Source organism: Ranitomeya variabilis, chromosome 2 (assembly GCF_051348905.1).
Source record: "Ranitomeya variabilis isolate aRanVar5 chromosome 2, aRanVar5.hap1, whole genome shotgun sequence".
Classification (NCBI taxonomy): domain Eukaryota; kingdom Metazoa; phylum Chordata; class Amphibia; order Anura; family Dendrobatidae; genus Ranitomeya; species Ranitomeya variabilis.
The window spans coordinates 387,158,147-387,178,543 of record NC_135233.1 but is presented as its reverse complement, the minus strand read 5'-3'; the positions used below and the strand labels follow the sequence as shown (position 1 = coordinate 387,178,543).

Genomic DNA, 20,397 nt, shown 5'->3' with positions numbered 1-20,397 from the left:
CTCAGCAACTCTTCCTGTCGCTCCAGCTTGCACATTAGACACTGCTAGTCCCTGTTGCTGTACTGCCCCCCTTAACTCCGTGACCTGTAGGGACAGCGCCTCCAACTGGCGGGTTACGGAAGTCATGGGATCCATGACAAATCACACAAAAAAAAGAACCCCCTTTTTTTTTTTTTTTTGTGTTGTTGGGCCGATTATAATGTCAGGGAGAGACTAGGTGAGCGAGAGTTAATAACCCGGGCCCCTGCAGTTTCCCTCAGACTAGGGAAATCCTGACTGACCCTCTACCTGGAGTTTACACTGAAGGTGTGCATGTCCAGGCCTCGAACCTCACTCTGTCTCCTGAGCTCAGCCCTAGGCTGAAACCTCCGCCCACCACCCAGTGAAGATGTTATTCCCCAATACCCACAGTTAGCACAGACAAGGATAAAGGAAAATATACACCACGCCGCAGTCAGTCAGGAATACACTATAAATGTGCAGGGCAAAATAAATACAAATATTGGAAGGAGTAAATAAGACAAAGGAAAATACACCACCAGCAACGAATCTCCAACCACCAGCTCTCCTCACCAGACCGAGATAACAATGCACAAGACAGAAGCTATAATCGGCGACGCCCAAAGATCAGGAGAACTATTTAAAGGCAGTGGGCATGGCCCAGCTTCCAATCAAAGGATTAGGTAAATTAACCCCAGAACAGCTAGATAAAATCTAGCAGACGCCAATGAGCAAATAGTGGTCAAAAGCGAAATTACCACTGTCTGTCGGACGACCTGGTCTGAACAGCGTCCGATATGACACCAGGGCCCCGGGCTGTTCAGACACTGTGGGCCCCCCCGGTCATGTGACGGGGTCATGTGACGGGGTCATGCGACGGGGTCATGTGTGTCATGTCACAAAGATTTTGTAAGCCGCCACCATAACACGGTAGACACTTTTTGGCCGGGCCCTACTCTACTGTAACCTATTAAATATTTGTTAAAATATGCAATACAATTTAGGTATATTATGATTTATTTTTCAATTTTTAAAATGACCAATATCACATATAAGGAACAAATACCACCGCACCATGACCAGACCACATATTACAACCACAGTGATTGAATAAAATCACATACAAGGAACAAATACCGCTACACCACTACACCATGTCAAGACCACATATTACCACCACTTGGTGACCAAATAGCACATACAAGGGACAAATACCGCAACACCATTTCCAGACCACATATTACCACCACATAGTGACTGAATACTACAATACTGATCAGAAATTAAAAAAAACAAAAAAAAACACAATACTATCACCATAAGTGCCAGTATTCACAGGAGATCTGTATTTAGTATGCAGTGTCTGTGTAGAGGTTATACAGCGATCACTGGTGACATTATACACAGGACCTCTGTATATAGTATACAGTGTATAGTGTCAGTGTATAGATAACACTGACTCACCAGTGACGTCTCTAGGTGAAGTCCTTCATCTTTCATCCAGCACAGACCGCCATCATTTCTTCCAGCCAGGACTCGTTTCTGCAGGAAATAACACGGTTATCTCGAGCTCCGCTTGCAGAACACATTACTTAATTTTGCACAACTTCTACATTACACCACGTGAAGAAAAAAAGGCGATATAGTGTCACTCTGCACAGTAACAGGACTGCCCCCCATTTAAAACAGTATACTCAAAAAATAAAATAAATACATCACTGCAGTAATAATATCCCTTAATTAGCCCCTATGGTAATAATATTCCCAATCCTGGCCCCGTTCATCTCATTCCTGGCTCCAGCCATATGTTCTCGCATCCTGCCCTCATGAGTATTCATTCTACCCCATATGATCTCCCCATCCTGCCCCATCAGTCTCCATCCTGCCCGATGATCCAATCCTGCCCCCATGTCTTTCATTCTGCCCCGTGTCTCCAATCATGCCCCGTATCTACATTCTGTGTCCAGCATATTACCCCCAGTGTGTCCAGCAATCTGCCCCAGTGTGCCAGCATATTACCCCAAGTGTGTCCAGCAATCTGCCCCAGTGTGTCCAGCATATTACCCCCAGTGTGTCCAGCAATCTGCCCCAGTATGTCCAGCAATCTGCCCCAGTGTGTCCAGCATATTACCCCCAGTGTGTCTAGCAATCTGCCCCAGTATGTCCAGCATATTGCCCCAGTGTTTCCAGCAATCTGCCCCAGTGTCTGACTCCAGCATATTGCCCCCAGAGTGTCCAGAAATCTGCCCCAGTGTGTCCAGCATTGCCCCAGTATGTCCAGCATATTGCCCCAGTGTGTCCAGCAATCTGCCCCAGTGTGTCCAGCATTGCCCCCAGACAGTGTGTCCAGCAATCTGCCCCAGTGTGTCCAGCATATTACCCCAGTGTGTCCAGCAATCTGCCCCAGTATGTCCAGCATATTGCCCCAGTGTGTCCAGCAATCTTCCCCAGTGTGTCCAGCATATTACTCCCAGTGTGTCCAGCAATCTGCCCCAGTATGTCCAGCATATTGCCCCAGTGTGTCCAGCAATCTGCCCCAGTGTCTGACTCCAGCATATTGCCCCCAGTGTGTCCAGCAATCTGCCCCAGTGTGTCCAGCATTGCCCCCAGTGTGTCCAGCAATCTGCCCCAGTGTGTCCAGCAATCTGCCCCAGTGTGTCCAGCATATTACCCCCAGTGTGTCCAGCAATCTGCCCCAGTGTCTCCAGCATTGCCCCCAGTGTGTCCAGCAATCTGCCCCAGTGTCTCCAGCATTGCCCCCAGTGTGTCCGACTCCAGCAATCTGCCCCAGTGTCTCCAGCAATCTGCCCCAGTGTCTCCAGCATTCTGGCCCGCCCGGGCTCCCCGGATTGCCGTTAGCAAAAAAAAAAAAAAAAAGAGTTCTCCTCACCTGACCTTTGCGCTCCAGCGGCGAGCTCCCTCCAGCAGCGCGCACTCGCAGGCGACTGACAATGACGTCAGACGCCCGCGACGTGTGCGCTGCGCCTGTGGCCGACTTCAGCTGCCAGCCTCTAATTGGCTGGCGGCTGTTGTTAACTATTGACATGCGGGCGTGCGCCCGCACGTCAAAAGGTGGAACTGCCGCAGCGCCGGTAGGGGCCTGGTGAGCAGATGAGACGGGGCCCGATGCGGGCCCCCTCTCTGCCCACCGGGCCCATATGCCAGTCAGGGCAGTAATGCCCTGACTGGCGGCGGGCAATCTGAGCGGTAGCCGAGGGCCCCCCCATACCGCTGGGCCCTGGGCTACCGCCCAGATTGACCCTATTATAATCCGCCCCTGGGGATGACCTGAGGACAACCTTGCCTTCATGGTAATAAGAAAAAAAAAAAAAAAGGGATTCCGCCCACTTCTTACAGAACTCCGGAAAGTATATCTTGAATTTAGAGCCCTCTGCCCCGAGAACGCCTATCCGGCCGCTCCCAGTGACGCTGTACTAAATCCTCAAACTCAGGATAAGAACAAAAAAACTCTATGGGGCTGTTTGGTCCGCTTAAAATACACCTTATGACCGGAAGCCAAAGCGGATACATCCTCTAACCCCAGGTTTTAGTTGACGGCTTCAATGAGGCTGTCTACTGACTCCTGGTAATCAGACGCCTCCATATCGAGTGGCCCTTCGGAATCGTACTCCAAACCATGTTCACTAATCTCCGCTGGTGAGGGTGAACAAGAGACGGAACTCAAGGATGCAGATGCACCTGACGGACCGGGAGACGCGGAGTGGGTTCGTTTCCCCCGCGTCTGCCTAGTGAGAGAGCGGCCCCTGCAGGTCGGAGGCTCCTGTGAGTCGGAGGACCTCTCTAGGACAGGCGCACCGCTGCCCCTGGACCTAGATGGGGTCTGAAGGGACTCGATTGCCTTTGTTAGGGATGCCATAGATTGCGACAAAGACAAAGCCCATTCCGGGGGGAAGACCACGCTTTCTGCTCCTGACACACTGGGCTGAGTCGCAGGGGAGGGCTCCTGAGCGCGCTCGGAACCGCAGGCCTCACAGAGACGAGCCCTCTGGGCAAGCGGAACGACAAGTGAGACAAGAGGTATATAGAACCGTATGAGCCTTGGTCCTTCTACTGTAGACATGCTGACCTACCTGCCGGTATAATATTTGCATAAAGGCAGGTAAAAGCAAGAGTATCAGCCAGGCTGGAGGGAGTAGCACTTACCCCAGTCCTGAAAACCCAGACTGGCCTATTGAACACGTCCCAGAGCGCAGCAGGAGACTTTTCTTGACACAGGCTCCAAAAAAGCGCGCCCTCCTGAAGGGGTGGATCCGCTGACACAAGTTTGTGGGTGGAGATTCTGAGGCCAAATGAAGGCCGAAAGCAGACCCTAAACCCTCCTCCCCCGGCGTCTGCCCAATAGTAGAAGGGTGCGGAACCTCCGGAAGATGACACGGCAAGGAGGGCGGGGCTTCCACCTGAGGCCTAGCGGCCCAGAAACCGGGGGCTAAATTTACCAGCGTCCGTCCGCGGATATGGAGGGCGAATACGGCGGGCCTAATCTTTCGGAGCCCGCCTGAATTTACTGGAGCGGGGCCGGAGATACCGCTAGAGAGCCACAGATCCAGAAGCCTGGAGCAGGTGAAGCTCTGCGGCAGGAGCCCTCCCAGCCCCATGATCCAAGGTTAGCAGGGGGGCTATAATGCAGGACGGTGCAGGCACCCTAACTCCACCATCCCTTCAGGAGATGAGGAGAGGGACCGTCCGCCTCCTTCCATCACCGCAGTCTCAGCATTGGTGATGCAGTGGGGGCCGCACAGGCTCCCATACGCACCTGTACAGCCTAGGGTTTCACTACCTTAGGGTGGTCAGGGCTGAGTCCGGCATGGTGTCCCACGTTGCGGGAGAGGATACGTGGAGGCGACACTCCACGTGCTCGCCCGTTGATGGTTTGGGGAGATCGGACCCCTTCAAAAGGGTCTGTCGCCCCTGTCTCATCTTCATGCTAAACAAAAAAAAGAATCTGGGGAAAATCCAGAGATGTGCCTCCTACGGACACTAAGCATGAACTGGTTAGCTGAGAGCCAGCAGGAAGGTGTATACTGCTGGGGAGGAGCTAACTTTTTTGTATCACTTAGTGTTAGCCTCCTATTGGCAGCAGCATACACCCACGATCTGTGTCCCCCAATGAGGCGAAGGAAAAACTCCACTTCTCACCGATCACACATTAACAGTTCCCATCACCAGCACATACATAACCGGCAGCTTTTGTTTTGGCCAAAACATTTTTTTAATCCGCCAGAACGACAAGGTAGACTCTTCTCGCCGGGCTCTACTGTAACCTATTAAACATTTGTTAAAATATGCAATACAATTTAGGTATATTTTTATTTTTCAATTTTTAAAATGACCAATAATATATACAAGGGACAAATACCACCGCACTATGACCATACACCATATTACCACCACATAGTGACCTATAATACCATCTACAAGGAACAAATACTGCCACACCATGCCCAGACCACATATTACCACCACATTGTGACTGAATAGTACAATACTGATCACTAATTAAAAAATAAATACTATCACCATAAGTGCCATTATACCCAGGACATCTGTACTTAGTATGCAGTGTCTGTGTACAGGTAATACAGATATCACCAGTGACATTTATACACAGGAGCTCTGTATATAGTGTCAGTGTACAGGTAATACAGGGATCACCAGTGATATTATACACAGGAGCTCTGTATATAGTGTCAGTGTACAGGTAATACAGGGATCACCAGTGACATTATACACAGGAGCTCTGTATATAGTGTCAATGTACAGGTAATACAGGGATCACCAGTGGCATTATACACAGGAGCTCTGTATGTAGTGTACAGGTAATATAGGGATCACCAGTGACATTATACACAGGAGCTCTGTATATAGTGTCAGTGTACAGGTAATAAAGTGATCACCAGTGACATTATACGCAGGAGCTCTGTATACGGTATACAGTGTATAATGTCAGTGTACAGGTAACGCACTGACTCACCAGTGACGTCTCTAGCTGAAGTCCTTCATCTTTGCGTTTCTTTTTAATCCAGCGTAGACTGCCATCACTTCTTTCAGCCAGGACTTGTCTCTGCATAAAATAACACAGTTACCTAGAGCACCGCTTCCAGAACACATTCCTCACTTTTTCCCTTTCTTCTACACTACGCATCTGAATACATTCACCCACCATTAAAGGGACTCTGTCACCTGAATTTGGAGGGAACAATTTTCAGCCATAGGGGCGGGGTTTTCGGGTGTTTGATTCACCCTTTCCATACCCGCTGGCTGCATGCTGGCTGCAATATTGGATTGAAGTTCATTCTCTGTCCTCCGTAGTACATGCCTGCACAAGGCAATCTTGCCTTACGCAGGCGTGTACTATGGAGGACAGAGAATGAACTTCAATCCAATATTGCAGCCAGCATGCAGCCAGCGGGTAAGGAAAGGGTGAATCAAACACCCGAAAACCCCGCCCCTATGGATGAAAATTGTTCCCTCCAAATTAAGGTGACAGAGTCCCTTTAATATATAATTGGTTATTATGCAACCCACCATTCCAAATATAAATTGTAATCCTCCACTGTTCCCCCACTATCTGTACGTAGCCACTCTCCCCATTAAATATATAAATTAATTAGCACCTGTATTCTTTCCCCCAATTTATTTCCACTTTATCCCCAACGACCCCCTCTATGTACCTCCCGCTCTAACCCTTACCCCGATTCATTATAGTTACATGCCCCTTCTGCCTCAATTCATTGTCATGTCTTCTCTCTCTCCCACCCTCTATTCATTATCAACTGCTCTTCCCCACCCTCAAAATTCATTATTTGCTCTCCCCACCTTCAATACACCATCTGCTCTCCCCACCCCCACCTTGAATTCAATTGCTGTCCCCCGTCCCTCACACTCACTTCATTTGCAGTCCCCATCACCCCCACATCATCATTTGCAGTCCCCATCACCCCCACATCATTTGCAGTCCCCATCACCCCCACATCATCATTTGCAGTCCCCATCACCCACACATCATCATTTGCAGTCCCCATCACCCACACATAATTTGCAGTCCCCATCACCCCCACATCATTTGCAGTCCCCATCACTCCCACATCATTTGCAGTCCCCATCACCCCCACATCATCATTTGCGTCCCCATCACCCCCACATCATCATTTGTAGTCCACCTTACTTCATTTACAGTCCCCTATCCCCCTTCACTTCATCTGCAGTCCCCCTTACTTCATCATTTGCAGACCCCTATCACTTCATCATTTGCAGTCTTACTCCCCCCACCTCACCCATTTAAAAAAACAAAAACATTTTTTATACTTACCTCAGTCGTTCCCGGGGCGTCTAGTATCTTCAACAGTGAAGTAGCTAGAATGTATGGGCTAGGTCGTCAGGACCTGCAGGGAGCTCATACATTCTAGCTACAGCCGAGCAGGAGCTGCGCAGCCGACTAGGTAAGACGGATGTGGACAGCTCCAAAAAGGCTCCCGGGCCCCAGCGCCAACGTGTGCGCCACAGTGCACAGTATTTTAGTGCACGATGGGGCCCAATCAGCAGAAGCACAAGAGCGGGACCCCGAATCTGCGGGCCTCTCTGTGTACTGCTGCTGACCGGGCCCCATACAGCAGTAAGGGCAGTAATGCCCTGATGGCGGCCCTGACTGACTATTAGAAATGGCCCCACTAGATCTAATTGTACCTCTAGAATCGCTGAGACCTTTAGATCTACCAGGATCCATAATGTAGCTGGTTCTAGATCCATTGAGACTATAGTTGCCCCCTGACAGGATACTACACTGATTTGCATAATATTAAGAGACAGAAGCCACCACCGGTGCAGGCAATTAATATTCCACAATTGTAATATTGGTTTGTAGCCCTCTCCTTTGGTCGCAGCGTCAGTGTGTCATCTCCTATAGCTATGATCCATTGCCTTTTTTTAATCGCTGATTCCTCTGGACCCACTAGCAGCTTTACAACAGTTGGCTCCTCCAGCGTCTCCGACTTCTCGTAAAATCTCCGGCCACTCTAGGCCAGCTTCTCATGGATTGTCAGTCTTCTTAGTGGAGGGTCTTCTGGTCTACTATAATAAGTAAGTTCATATCTGTCTAATCAGGGCACGTAAGATGGCGCATTCTATCAGAATTCTTTTGTAACCAAATTTAGATGGGACACCTTTTAAAAGGGAAAAATAATTGAAAGTGTGACTTGACTAGAACATGTGGTTGCAAAGTAAACTACCACCTGAATACTCAGGCAGCACATAGCCACCTGAATCTTGAATGATGACATCATAGGTATCTTCCATAGTAACCCAGTGTGGACTAGCACAGGGGGAGCTGGACTTAGGAGAAGGGAAACCCCAGCCCCGTAGCCATGACAGGTGAATAACAAGTCTAAATGAAAATGTTTTTGGATTTTTTTTCCACAGATGCTGGAGAAACTCTCTTTTCTTTTTATTCTAGGAGATAATACAATAAATGTAATAAAACAATGAACTATTTTGGGGTTATTCTCCCCAACATAAGTTATCCCCCATCCATAGGGTCTGACCACTGGTATCCCCAAAATGATTTTGGAACCCAGAGAATGGGTCTCTGCAGCTCAGTCTTGAGTTTTCAGTCTCTGCCCCATTCATTATCTATGCGACGGCTGAAAATAGCAAAGATGTACTCAGCAGTCCCGTAGACAATGAATGGATCGGAGGTCCAGCATGTGCATCTTCATTCCATTTAAGATGAGGCTGTAGAGCAGTGTTCCCCAACGCCAGTCCTCAAGAGCCACCAACAGGTCATGTTTTCAGGATTTCCTTAGTATTTCACAGGTGATGGAATTGTCTGTGAAGGTGATGCAATTATCACCTGGGCAATACTAAGGAAATCTTGAAAACATGACCTGTTGGTGGCTCTTGAGGACCGGAGTTAAGGAATACTGTTGTAGAGCCTGTATCTCAGGATCGCTGGGGTCCTGGTAGTCAGACACTCAGCCATTAGGACATTAATCCTTATCTTATTGATAGGAAATAACTTTTTTTTTTTTTAATAACCCTTTAATATTTGTAAGAGGGTGGTCGATTCAAATTCAACCCTCTTACATAGAGTTTTGGTGGGAGCGGCTGACCAACTTTGGGTTTGGAGACCACTAGACTCTTCTCCAACAGATGATGTTGAGGAACCACCAAAAAACGGAGCAAAAATATTCCAAATACCATAATTAAAATAAGATACAAAGTTTATTTAAATAGTACAAAATGACAATACAGCTAAAAATTATACGTATATCTGCTGTAAGCAGTATATACTAACACAGAAGTATCGCAGGGAAAACATATCGGTACACCGGATTACATGTGAGTGACACAATTCATCCCTGGGGTAAGGAACAGGTGCATATCTCTATATATACAGAGCAGTAAAATGGTGGGTACTATAAAGATTTCTAAATCATGGTATCCCCATGTAAAGCGGGTCCACAATCCGCTATGTAGCAAATAGTACTGCACACTTACCCATAATGAGAATCAGGGGAGCAACCCTCACGTCACCCGGCAGGCCCCGACGTGCGTTTCGCGGTATAGCTTTTTCAACTGTTCAAATCATATAAACACAGCACACAATACCCTCCAGGTCGCAGCTGGGAACCATATCCTCTGGATTAGTCACTAAACACGCCAGTCCACCTCTGAAAAGTTGCCGTGGGCGACTGCACCGCCGTGTTAATGTCTCTTTACTCACAGCAATACACAGTACTCGATATCCTCCAGATCGCAGCTGGGAACCATATCCGCCAGTTTACCCGCCAGTCCTCCTCTGACCAGTTTCCGTGAGCGACTGCACCGCTGTGCATGCTGTGGGTGCCAGGCGTGTCAGCTCCCCTGGCTGCTTGGCTCCCCTTGCCTGTGTTGCCTCTCACAGGAGCTCCACAGAGCTGACTGCTCTACTCTAGCATACACCAGCCGGATACTGACTCTGACCCTGACACAACCAAACCCTTTACTGCAGGGATTTAAACTGGGATCTGTGGCCTTCAGCCAAATGGAAAGCCCGGGCCTGGAATGAAAAGGACTGCACAACTACCATCCTGCAGTCTGTTACAAAATACAAAAACCCCAGAGCAGGTTTTCCCAACTCTGCACTGGAAACTAACATGCCCAAGACCAACACTTATTTTTAGTCTGCATTGCAATCACAGCTATGCCTGTGACCGCAATGCACTCTCATGGCCTCCATACGCCTCCTGGCGAGAATATACAGTGACCCCTACCTGTGACACCGGTCACTGCCTCACAATATATACACAGGTGTGTCTCACAAAATTATCTGTATTATCTGGGTTCTATATTTAGAGTGTCTAGCACCCCAATTGTGTTTTTTGGACATATTTTAATTATTATGTTTGCTGTTTTCAAACAGATTGGTCCATTCCAAATATCTAAAATGAATTTACAAGACAGAATTACGTCCTGTTTGTTGGGCTCTCCATGCATGTGTTGTGACAGTGAAACAGAAGCGACACATGCAGCTGTGGCGCCGGATAGCTGATCAGCAGGAGCGATCCAGAAAGCCAGGTTCCCTCTACAGCTTATTCGGTAAGTGCTATAGCTTGCCGAATAAGGAGGGACCTGAACACATTCACTCATCTCTAATCCTGGGCCCCATCCTGGTATATGTCCTTCATTCTAGGCGCCATCCTGGTATATATGTTCCCTATCCTGCTATATGTCCCCAACATGCCACTGTTCTCTAACGTATAGAAAAAAAAGAAACCATTATACTCACCACATAGAAGTCATGGGGCCCCATAGCAGAAGTATAATGCTCTCCCCATAGTCCTCCATATAGTATAACGCAAAGCCCATAGTCCTCCATATAGTATAACGCACAACTCATAGTTCTCCATACAGTAAAATGCACCCCCCCATAGTCCTTCATATAGTATAATGCACTCCCCATAGTCCTCCATATAGTATAATGCACCACATAGTCCTCCATAGTTTTATGCACCCCACAGTCCTGCATGTAATATAGTGCACCCTCCATAGTCCTCCATATAATATAATGCACCGTACATAGTATTCCATAATGTACCCTCAAAATTCCTCCATATAATGCACCTCCATATATAATACACAGCCCATAGTCCATCTATATATATAAAGTTGAGTGTGTGTGTGTATACAGAGCCAAGTGTGAACGAGGTCTAATACAGGAGGAGATGACATACAGATATATACTATATACAGGAGGCGATGACACACAGGTACATACTATATACCGGAGGAGAGGACATACAGGTATATACTATATACAGGTATACAGGAGGAGATGACACACAGGTATATACTATATACAGGAGGAGATGACACACAGGTGTCTATCTATATAATCATCTAAGGGGCACTTCCGTCTGTCTGTCACGGAAATACCGCATCGCTGATTGGTCGCAGCCTACCGGCCGTGACCAATCAGCGACGGGCACAGTCCGGCCACAAATTCGCCCCTTCCTACTCTCTGTCAGTGCCCCCTCCAGTCAGCGCTCACACAGGGTTAATGGCTGTGTTACACCGCGTTATGCCGCGGTGTAACGCAGTCCGTTAACGCTGCTATTAACCCTGTATGACCAACTTTTAACTATTGATGCTGCCTATACATCATCAATAGTAAAAAGATCTAATGTTAAAAAAAATTAAAAATCTCATCCGCAATGCATTCTTGGGACCGGAGCGTTGCGAGGAGCATCGCTAAACGCCTCGCCTGGATCTGGGGGCCGCCGGAAGGTGAGTATATAACTATTTTTTATTTTAATTCTTTTTTTTTATTTTTTTTTTAACAGGGATATGGTGCTTAGATTGCTATATACTACGTGGGCTGTGTTATATACTACGTGGGCTGTGTTATATACTGCATTGGCTGTGTTATATACTGCGTGGGCTGTGTTATATACTACGTGTCTGTGCTATATACTACGTGGGCTGTGCTATATACTACATTGCTGTGCTATATACTACGTGGGCTGTGTTATATACTGCATGAGCTGTGTTATATACTGCGTCTTTGTGCTATATACTACGTGGGCTGTGCAGTATATTACGTGGCTGGGCAATATACTACGTGGCTGTGTTATATACTGCGTGAGCTGTGCTATATACTACCTGGCTGTGTTATATACTACGTGGCTGGTTAATATACTATGTGGCTGTGTATATACTGCGTCTCTGTGCTAAATACTACGTGGGCTGTGCTATATACTACATAGCTGTGCAATATATTACGTGGCTGGGCAATATACTACGTGGCTATGTTATATACTGTGTGAGCTGTGCTATATACTACATGGGCTGTGCTATATACTACGTGGCTGTGTTATATACTTCGTGGCTGTGTTATATACTACGTGGGCTGTTATATACTGCGTGAGCTGTGTTATATACTACGTCGCTGTGTTATATACTACGTGGGCTGTGCTATATACTACGTAGCTGTGCAATATACATGGCTGGGCAATATACTACGTAGCTGTGCTATATGCTACGTGGCTGTGTTATACACTACGTGGCCTGTGTTATATACTACGTGGGCTGTGCTATATACTACATGGGCTGTGTTGTACGCTGCGTGGGCTGTGCTATACACTGTGTGGGCTGTGCTATATACTGCACAGGCTGTGCTATATACTACATGGGCTGTGTTATACACTGCATGGGCTGTGCTATATACTACGTGGGCTGTGTTATACACTGCGTGGGCTGTGCTATATAATACATGGCTGTGTTATATACTACATAGCTGTGTTATATACTGCGTGAGCTGTGCTATATACTATGTGGCTGTATTATATACTACGTGGGCTGTGCTATATACATGGCTGGGCAATATACTACGTAGCTGTGCTATATACTACGTGGCTGTGTTATACACTACGTGGCTTGTGTTATATACTATGTGGCCTGTGTTATATACTACATGGGCTGTGCTATATACTACGTGGGCTGTGTTATACACTGCATGGGCTGTGCTACATACTGCGTGGTCTGTGTTACACACTGCGTGGGCTGTGTTATACACTGCGTGGGCTGTGTTATATACTGCGTGGGCTGTGCTATATACTACGTGGGCTGTGTTATACACTGCATGGGCTGTGCTATATACTACGTGGGCTGTTATACACTGCTTGGGCTGTGCTATATACTACGTGGCTGTGTTATATACTACGTGGCTGTGTTATATACTGCGTGAGCTGTGCTATATACTACGTGGCTGTGTTATATACTACGTGGGCTGTGCTATATACTACGTAGCTGTGCAATATACATGACTGGGCAATATACTTTGTGGCTGTGCTATATACTACGTGGCTGTGCTATATGCTACGTGGCTGTGTTATATGCTATGTGGGCTGTTTTATATACTACGTGGCCTGTGCTATATACTACGTGGCCTGTGCTATATGCTACGTGGGCTGTGGTATATTTCTCTGCTGTATCTGTGCATCATGAATCGTGGTATGTGTTAAAGAGGGGGGCCCACTGAGACTCTTTCGCCCAGGGCCCTCAAAAACCTGGAGCCGGCCCTGGCTTCACTGATTGGTCACGCCCGGCCGGCCGCGAACAATCAGCGACAGGCACAGTCCGGCCGCAAACTGGCGCGGAGTTTGAACCACGCTTCGCTAATTGGTCGCGCCCGGCCGGCCGAATCCTGTGTATAAATTGTATTATGCTGAAAACTTCATAAATAATCTACATACATTTTCTAGAATACCCAATGCGTTAGAATCGGGCCACCATCTAGTATACTATATACAGGGGAGATTACATACATGTACATACTATATACAGGGGAGATGACACAGGTCTATACTATATACAGAAGGAAATTACATACAGGTATATACTATATACAGGAGTAAATGATATACAGGTATATACTATATACAGGAGATGACATACAGGTATATACTATAAACAGGAGGACATGACACAGTTATACACTATATACAGGAGCAGATGACACACAGGTATATACTATATACAGGGGAGATGACATACCAGTGTATACTATATACAGAAGGAAATGACATACAGGTATATACTATATACAGGTGGAAATGACATACAGGTATATACTATATACAGGAGGACATGACACACAGGTATATACTATATAAAGGAGCAGATGACACACAGGTATATACTATATACAGGAGGACATGACACACAGGTACATACTATATACAGGAGCAGATGACACGCAGGTATATACTATATACAGGAGGACATGACACACAGGTATATGCTATATATAGGAGCAGATGACACACAGGTATATACTATATACAGGAGCAGATGACACACAGGTATATACTTTATACAGGAGGAGATGACACACAGGTATATACTATATACAGGAGCAGATGACACACAGGTATATACTATATACAGGAGGAGATGACATCATCTGATTCCAGGCTGCCATTCTAATTGCCTCCACTCCCTCCCACCCCTAAATAAAAATATTCACATAATATATGTTTATACACAATACACACACACACATATATGGCGATGTTCCAACCTTCATAAACCAGGGGAAGGAGATGCATTATGACAAATAAACAGTATTTATGCTCCTATTGAAACCCGATATTCTCATCAGTGATACCCCTTTTATGGCCATTATAAAACACTAGCTATTGAACCCGTTCTACGCCCGGGTGGCGAGCATTTATATTGGTATAGGGCCTCCATCCTGTCATGTGCTGCTCCATCCTGCGCCCCCATCCTGTCATGTGCTGCTCCATCCTGCATCCCCATCCTGTCATGTGCTGCTCCATCCTGCGCCCCATCCTGTCATGTGCTGCTCCATCCTGCATCCCCATCCTGTCATGTGCTCCATCCTGTGCCCCCATCCTGTCATGTGCTGCTCCATCCTGCATCCCCATCCTGTCATGTGCTCCCATCCTGTCATATGCTGCTCCATCCTACACCCCCATCCTGTCATGTGCTGCTCCCATCCTGCGCCCCATCCTGTCATGTGCTGCTCCCATCGTGCGCAATCATTCTGTCATGTGCTGCTCGCATCCTGTGCCCCCATTCTGTCATGTGCTGCTCCCATCCTGTGCCCCCATTCTGTTGTAATGTGCTGCACCCATTCTGCCTGTTCCTGTTTCCATTCTGCCATATGTTGCTCCCATCTTTCTCTCTCCAGCTCTACTGCCCGAGTGCGGCTGTGCTGAGTGCGGGCGGCTGTGCTGAGTGCGGGCGGCTGTGCGTGGCTGTGGTGAGTGCGGGCGGCTGTGCGTGGCTGTGGTGAGTGCGGGCGGCTGTGCGTGGCGGTGGTGAGTGCGGGCGGCTGTGCTGAGTGCGGGCGGCTGTGCTGAGTGCGGGCGGCTGTGCGTGGCTGTGGTGAGTGTGGGCGGCTGTGCGTGGCTGTGGTGAGTGCGGGCGGCTGTGCGTGGCGGTGGTGAGTGCGGGCGGCTGTGCGTGGCGGTGGTGAGTGCGGGCGGCTGTGCGTGGCGGTGGTGAGTGCGGGCGGCTGTGCGTGGCGGTGGTGAGTGCGGGCGGCTGTGCGTGGCGGTGGTGAGTGCGGGCGGCTGTGCGTGGCGGTGCTCAGTGCGGGCGGCTGTGCGTGGCGGTGCTCAGTGCGGGCGGCTGTGCTCAGTGCGGGCGGCTGTGCTCAGTGCGGGCGGCTGTGCTCAGTGCGGGCGGCTGTGCGTGGCGGTGGTGAGTGCGGGCGGCTGTGCGTGGCGGTGATGAGTGCGGGCGGCTGTGCGTGGCGGTGGTGAGTGCGGGCGGCTGTGCGTGGCGGTGGTGAGTGCGGGCGGCTGTGCGTGGCGGTGGTGAGTGCGGGCGGCTGTGCGTGGCGGTGGTGAGTGCGGGCGGCTGTGGTGAGTGCGGGCGGCTGTGGTGAGTGCGGGCGGCTGTGCTCAGTGCGGGCGGCTGTGCTCAGTGCGGGCGGCTGTGCTCAGTGCGGGCGGCTGTGCTCAGTGCGGGCGGCTGTGCTCAGTGCGGACGGCTGTGCTCAGTGCGGGCGGCTGTGCGTGGCGGTGTTGAGTGCGGGCGGCTATGCGTGGCGGTGGTGAGTGCGGGCGGCTGTGCGTGGCGGTGGTGAGAGTGCGGGCGGCTGTGCTGGGGGCCTGAGCAGGCGGGGACACCGGCGCGCTGTGGGTGTCAGGTGCCGGAGTCGCCGCTAGCTCAGGCCCCCGGCACTTGCTATATTTACCTGTCCCCCGTTCCACCGCTCCGTCTTCCGGGTCCTCTGGCTGTGACTGTTCAGTCAGAGGGCGGCGCGCATTAAGCGCGTCATCGCTCCCTCTGAACTGAATGTCACAGGCGTCCGCGCTTTCCGGCACCATTTTCTTGAAGACACGCAGTGTGTCTTCAAGAAAATGGCGCCAGAAAGCGCGGACCGCGCAGGCGTCGATTCCGGGAGCAGGGGGACATTCATGGCCCGGAATCGCGTCGGTGGAACGGGACAGGTAAGTATTGCATACTCACCCTCCTGGCTCGTCCCTGCTTCTCCGTTGGAGATCGCGGTGTGCGTTCAGCGCTTACGCATACCGTGATCTCCTGGGAGCGTCACTCTGTGGAGTCCAGACTGCGCCGGCGCTTGCGCAGTCTATAAAGGCTTCGGACAGAGTGACGCTCCCAGCGTTATATTATAGATGTTTACAAAAATCCTCCTACCCCCACACACATTGGTTGCGATATCTGCACAGTGAATCACTCCCACAGAGTCACTTCGCACTTACAATATGATGCCCCAATAGTGCCACCAACAAAGCATAATACCGCCATAGGGAAAATTTGAGGTGTGAGTGCAAAATGAGAGGAGTGAGGGAAAATAGTGGAGTGATCGGAAAATGACAGGTGTGCGGTCAAAATGACAGGTGTTGAGGGGGAAAATGAGAGGAGTGATGGGAAAATGAGAGAAGTGAATTGTTATAACTAACCACAGTTAGTTACCATGCCCGGGCAACGCTGGGCTCTTCAGCTAGTATAGTATAATGTACAGACCACAGTCCTCCATATAGTTTTATGCACCCCACAGTCCTGCATATAATATAGTGCACCCTCCATAGTCCTCCATATACAGTAGTAGAATGCACCCTACATAGTATTCCATAATTTACCCCACCAAAATTCCTCCATATAGTATAATGCAACTCCATATATAATGCACAGCCCATAGTCCTTCATATAGTATAATGCACAGCCCACAGTCCTCGATATAATATAATGCACAGCGCACAGTCCTCCATATAATATAATGCACAGCCCTTAGTCCTCCATATAATATACTGCACAGCCCATTGACCTCCATATAATATAATGCATAGCCCATAGTCCTCCATATAATATACCGCACAGCCCATAGATCTCCATATAATATACTGCACAGCCCATAGTCCTTCATATAATATACTGCACAGCCCATAGTCCTCCATATAGTGCCCATCGTCTCCCATATAGTACACAGCACAGCCCATAGTCCTACATATAACATAATGTACAGTCCATAGTCCTTCATATAACATAATGCACTCTCCATAGTCCTTCATGTAGTATAAAGCAATTTCCATATACCTCCATATAGTATAATGCACAGCCCATAGTCATCCATGTAGTATTATGGCCACCGTGTACTCAGTGATTAAAAAAAAAAAAACCCTCGCCTTCCCTGCACCCCCCCTCCCCCCCGTGTAGCATCCTCTTCTGAAGCCGGCAGTGCGCCCCAGTCACGTGCACGCTGACGTCAGCTGCTGGCCTCTGACTGGCAGCGTATATTGAAGCCGCCCGACACTGTGCGCTCCAGTCACTAATATTCCTAAACCAACAAAGAAATCAATAGTGACTGATCGGTAGTGATCCCCCATCTACAACACACGTGCATCCATGGACCATAGACTGTTGGGCCCCTCAGACACTGGGGCCCGGGTGTGACTATTGTCCTGTACACTGCTGATCGCCCATCCTGGGCTTTTATGTGTGCCTGCTCCTCGGGCGCCCGGATTGTTTTTCCGCAGACACATTGTACTTTTGGCTGCGCTCCTGTGACTGTCAGTTCCCTCGTGTTCCCGTTGGCTCCTGTCCCGGGACATGAGGGGGAGGCGCCGTCTACTGGAGCATTCTGTACCCTGTGGCCACCGCCGCTCCGACTGTACAATCCAATCATTATGTAAGAGCGTTTACAGCTATTTACAGAACATCAGGGAGGCGGAGCGGTGTACAGTAATCCCCGCTGGCTGCTCGCCATACTGTATCCTGACCGCCCATAGGCACCTGTGTAATCCACAATGGGCGGCCTCCTCTGAGCCCCCCACACACGGAGGACAATCAGCCACTGCCGTCCATACAACAGCTCGTCCCCCGTGTCCCCTCCCTGACCACGCTAAATCCTACCCCCCCAGGCAGGGGTTAATCCCCAGCACATGGCTGACCGAGTGCTACTGTACGTCAGCGGCACACACACTGACACGGTGCCAGGAGGGGGAGCGGGGCCGGATGGACAGGCGATGGATGAATACATGATAGACAGATACCACAGACAATAACAAGGAAAACGAGCAACACAGTCCTAATGTTGTGGGTGCAATACTTCAAGCAGCCAAGAAGCCTCCAAATGATGAAATAATAGATACATGGGATATTTCAGCTCATTTGAAGAATTCTCGAGAAAGGCTTTAAACGAGGAGCTGAAACGTTGCATGTGTCGGTGTGTGTCAGCAGCTGCTATTAATGAATGTTCGTACTCCACTATTGTTACACATGTAAGAAGCAAAAAGTAGTTGACATTTTGTATAAAAAAGTGTAAAAGTCACAATGGCAACTGGTGATGTCATGGACGCTCCTCGCTCTGATGTCACCGCTTCATGTGCCCAGACAGGTCTAAACTAAAAATGGAGAAGAGATAGGTACCGGGTTCAACTCACTGATGAGGGTTTACAGCTAAGGAAGGCCTGCACCCCCACAGATTAATTACAACGGCGGCCTTCATGTACTCATTAGTCGCAGTGCGCAGGCGCAATGTGGAGGACTGTATATTGACTGCAGCGGACTTGTGAACCTGTACATTAATACCAAGCTGTGCGGCCCTATATACAGTACAGACCAAAAGTTTGGACACACCTTCTCATTTAAAGATTTTTCTGTATTTTCATGACTATGAAAATTGTAAATTCACACTGAAGGCATCAAAACTATGAATTAACACATGTGCAATTATATACTTAACAGAAAAAAGTGTGAAACAACGGAAAATATGTCTTATATTCTAGGTTCTTCAAAGTAGCCACCTTTTGCTTTGATGACTGCTTTGCACACTCTTGGCATTCTCTTGATGAGCTTCAAGAGCTAGTCACTGAAAATGGTTTTCACTTCACAGGTGTGCCCTGTCAGGTTTAATAAGTGGGATTTCTTGCCTTATAAATGGTGTTGGGACCATCAGTTGTGTTGAGCAGAAGTCCGGTGGATACACAGCTGATAGTCCTACTGAATAGACTGTTAGACTTTGTATTATGGCAAGAAAAAAGCAGCTAAGTAAAGAAAAACAAGTGGCCATCATTACTTTAAGAAATGAAGGTCAGTCAGTCCAAAAAATTGGTCAACCGTTGAAAGTGTCCCCAAGTGCAGTTGCAAAAAACATCAAGAGCTACAAAGAAACTGGCTCACATGAGGACCGCCCCAGGAAAGGAAGACCAAGAGTCACCTCTGCTTCTGAGGATAAGTTTATCCGAGTCACCAGCCTCAGAAATCGCAGGTTAACAGCAGCTCAGATTAGAGACCAGGTCAATGCCACACAGAGTTCTAGCAGCAGACACATCTCTTCAACAACTGTTAAGAGGAGACTTTGTGCATCAGGCCTTCATGGTAAAATAGCTGCTAGGAAACCACTGCTAAGGACAGGCAACAAGTAGAAGAGATTTGTTTGGGCTAAAGAACACAAGGAATGGTTATTAGACCAGTGGAAATCTGTGCTTTGGTCTGATGAGTCCAAATTTGAGATCTTTGGTTACAACCACCGTGTCTTTGAGCGACGCAGAAAAGGTGATCGGATGGACTCTACATGCCTGGTTCCCACCATGAAGCATGGAGGAGGTGTGATGGTGCGGGGGTGCTTTGCTGGTGACACTGTTGGGGATTTATTCAAAATTGAAGGCATACTGAACCAGCATGGCTACCACAGCATCTTGCAGCGGCATGCTATTCCATCCGGTTTGCGTTTAGTTGGACCATCATTTATTTTTCAACAGAACAATGACCCCAAACACACCTCCAGGCTGTGTAAGGGCTATTTGACCAAGAAGGAGAGTGATGGGATGCTACTCCAGATGACCTGGCCTCCACAGTCACCAGAACTGAACCTAATCAAGATGGTTTGGGGTGAGCTGGACCGCA

General features: G+C 48.6%; 1 protein-coding gene across 1 annotated transcript in view; it reads left to right on the top strand.

Moving 5' to 3' along the window:
• Positions 1 to 10,505: 10,505 nt before the first annotated feature.
• Positions 10,506 to 20,397, top strand: part of LOC143806226 (uncharacterized) — a 28,430-nt gene continuing 18,538 nt past the window's right edge. Inside the window, exon 1 of the mRNA XM_077286382.1 lies at positions 10,506 to 10,593. Within this exon, the coding sequence (XP_077142497.1) occupies positions 10,521 to 10,593 (73 nt within the window). The 5' untranslated portion in view covers positions 10,506 to 10,520. The remainder of the gene's footprint in view (positions 10,594 to 20,397) is intronic.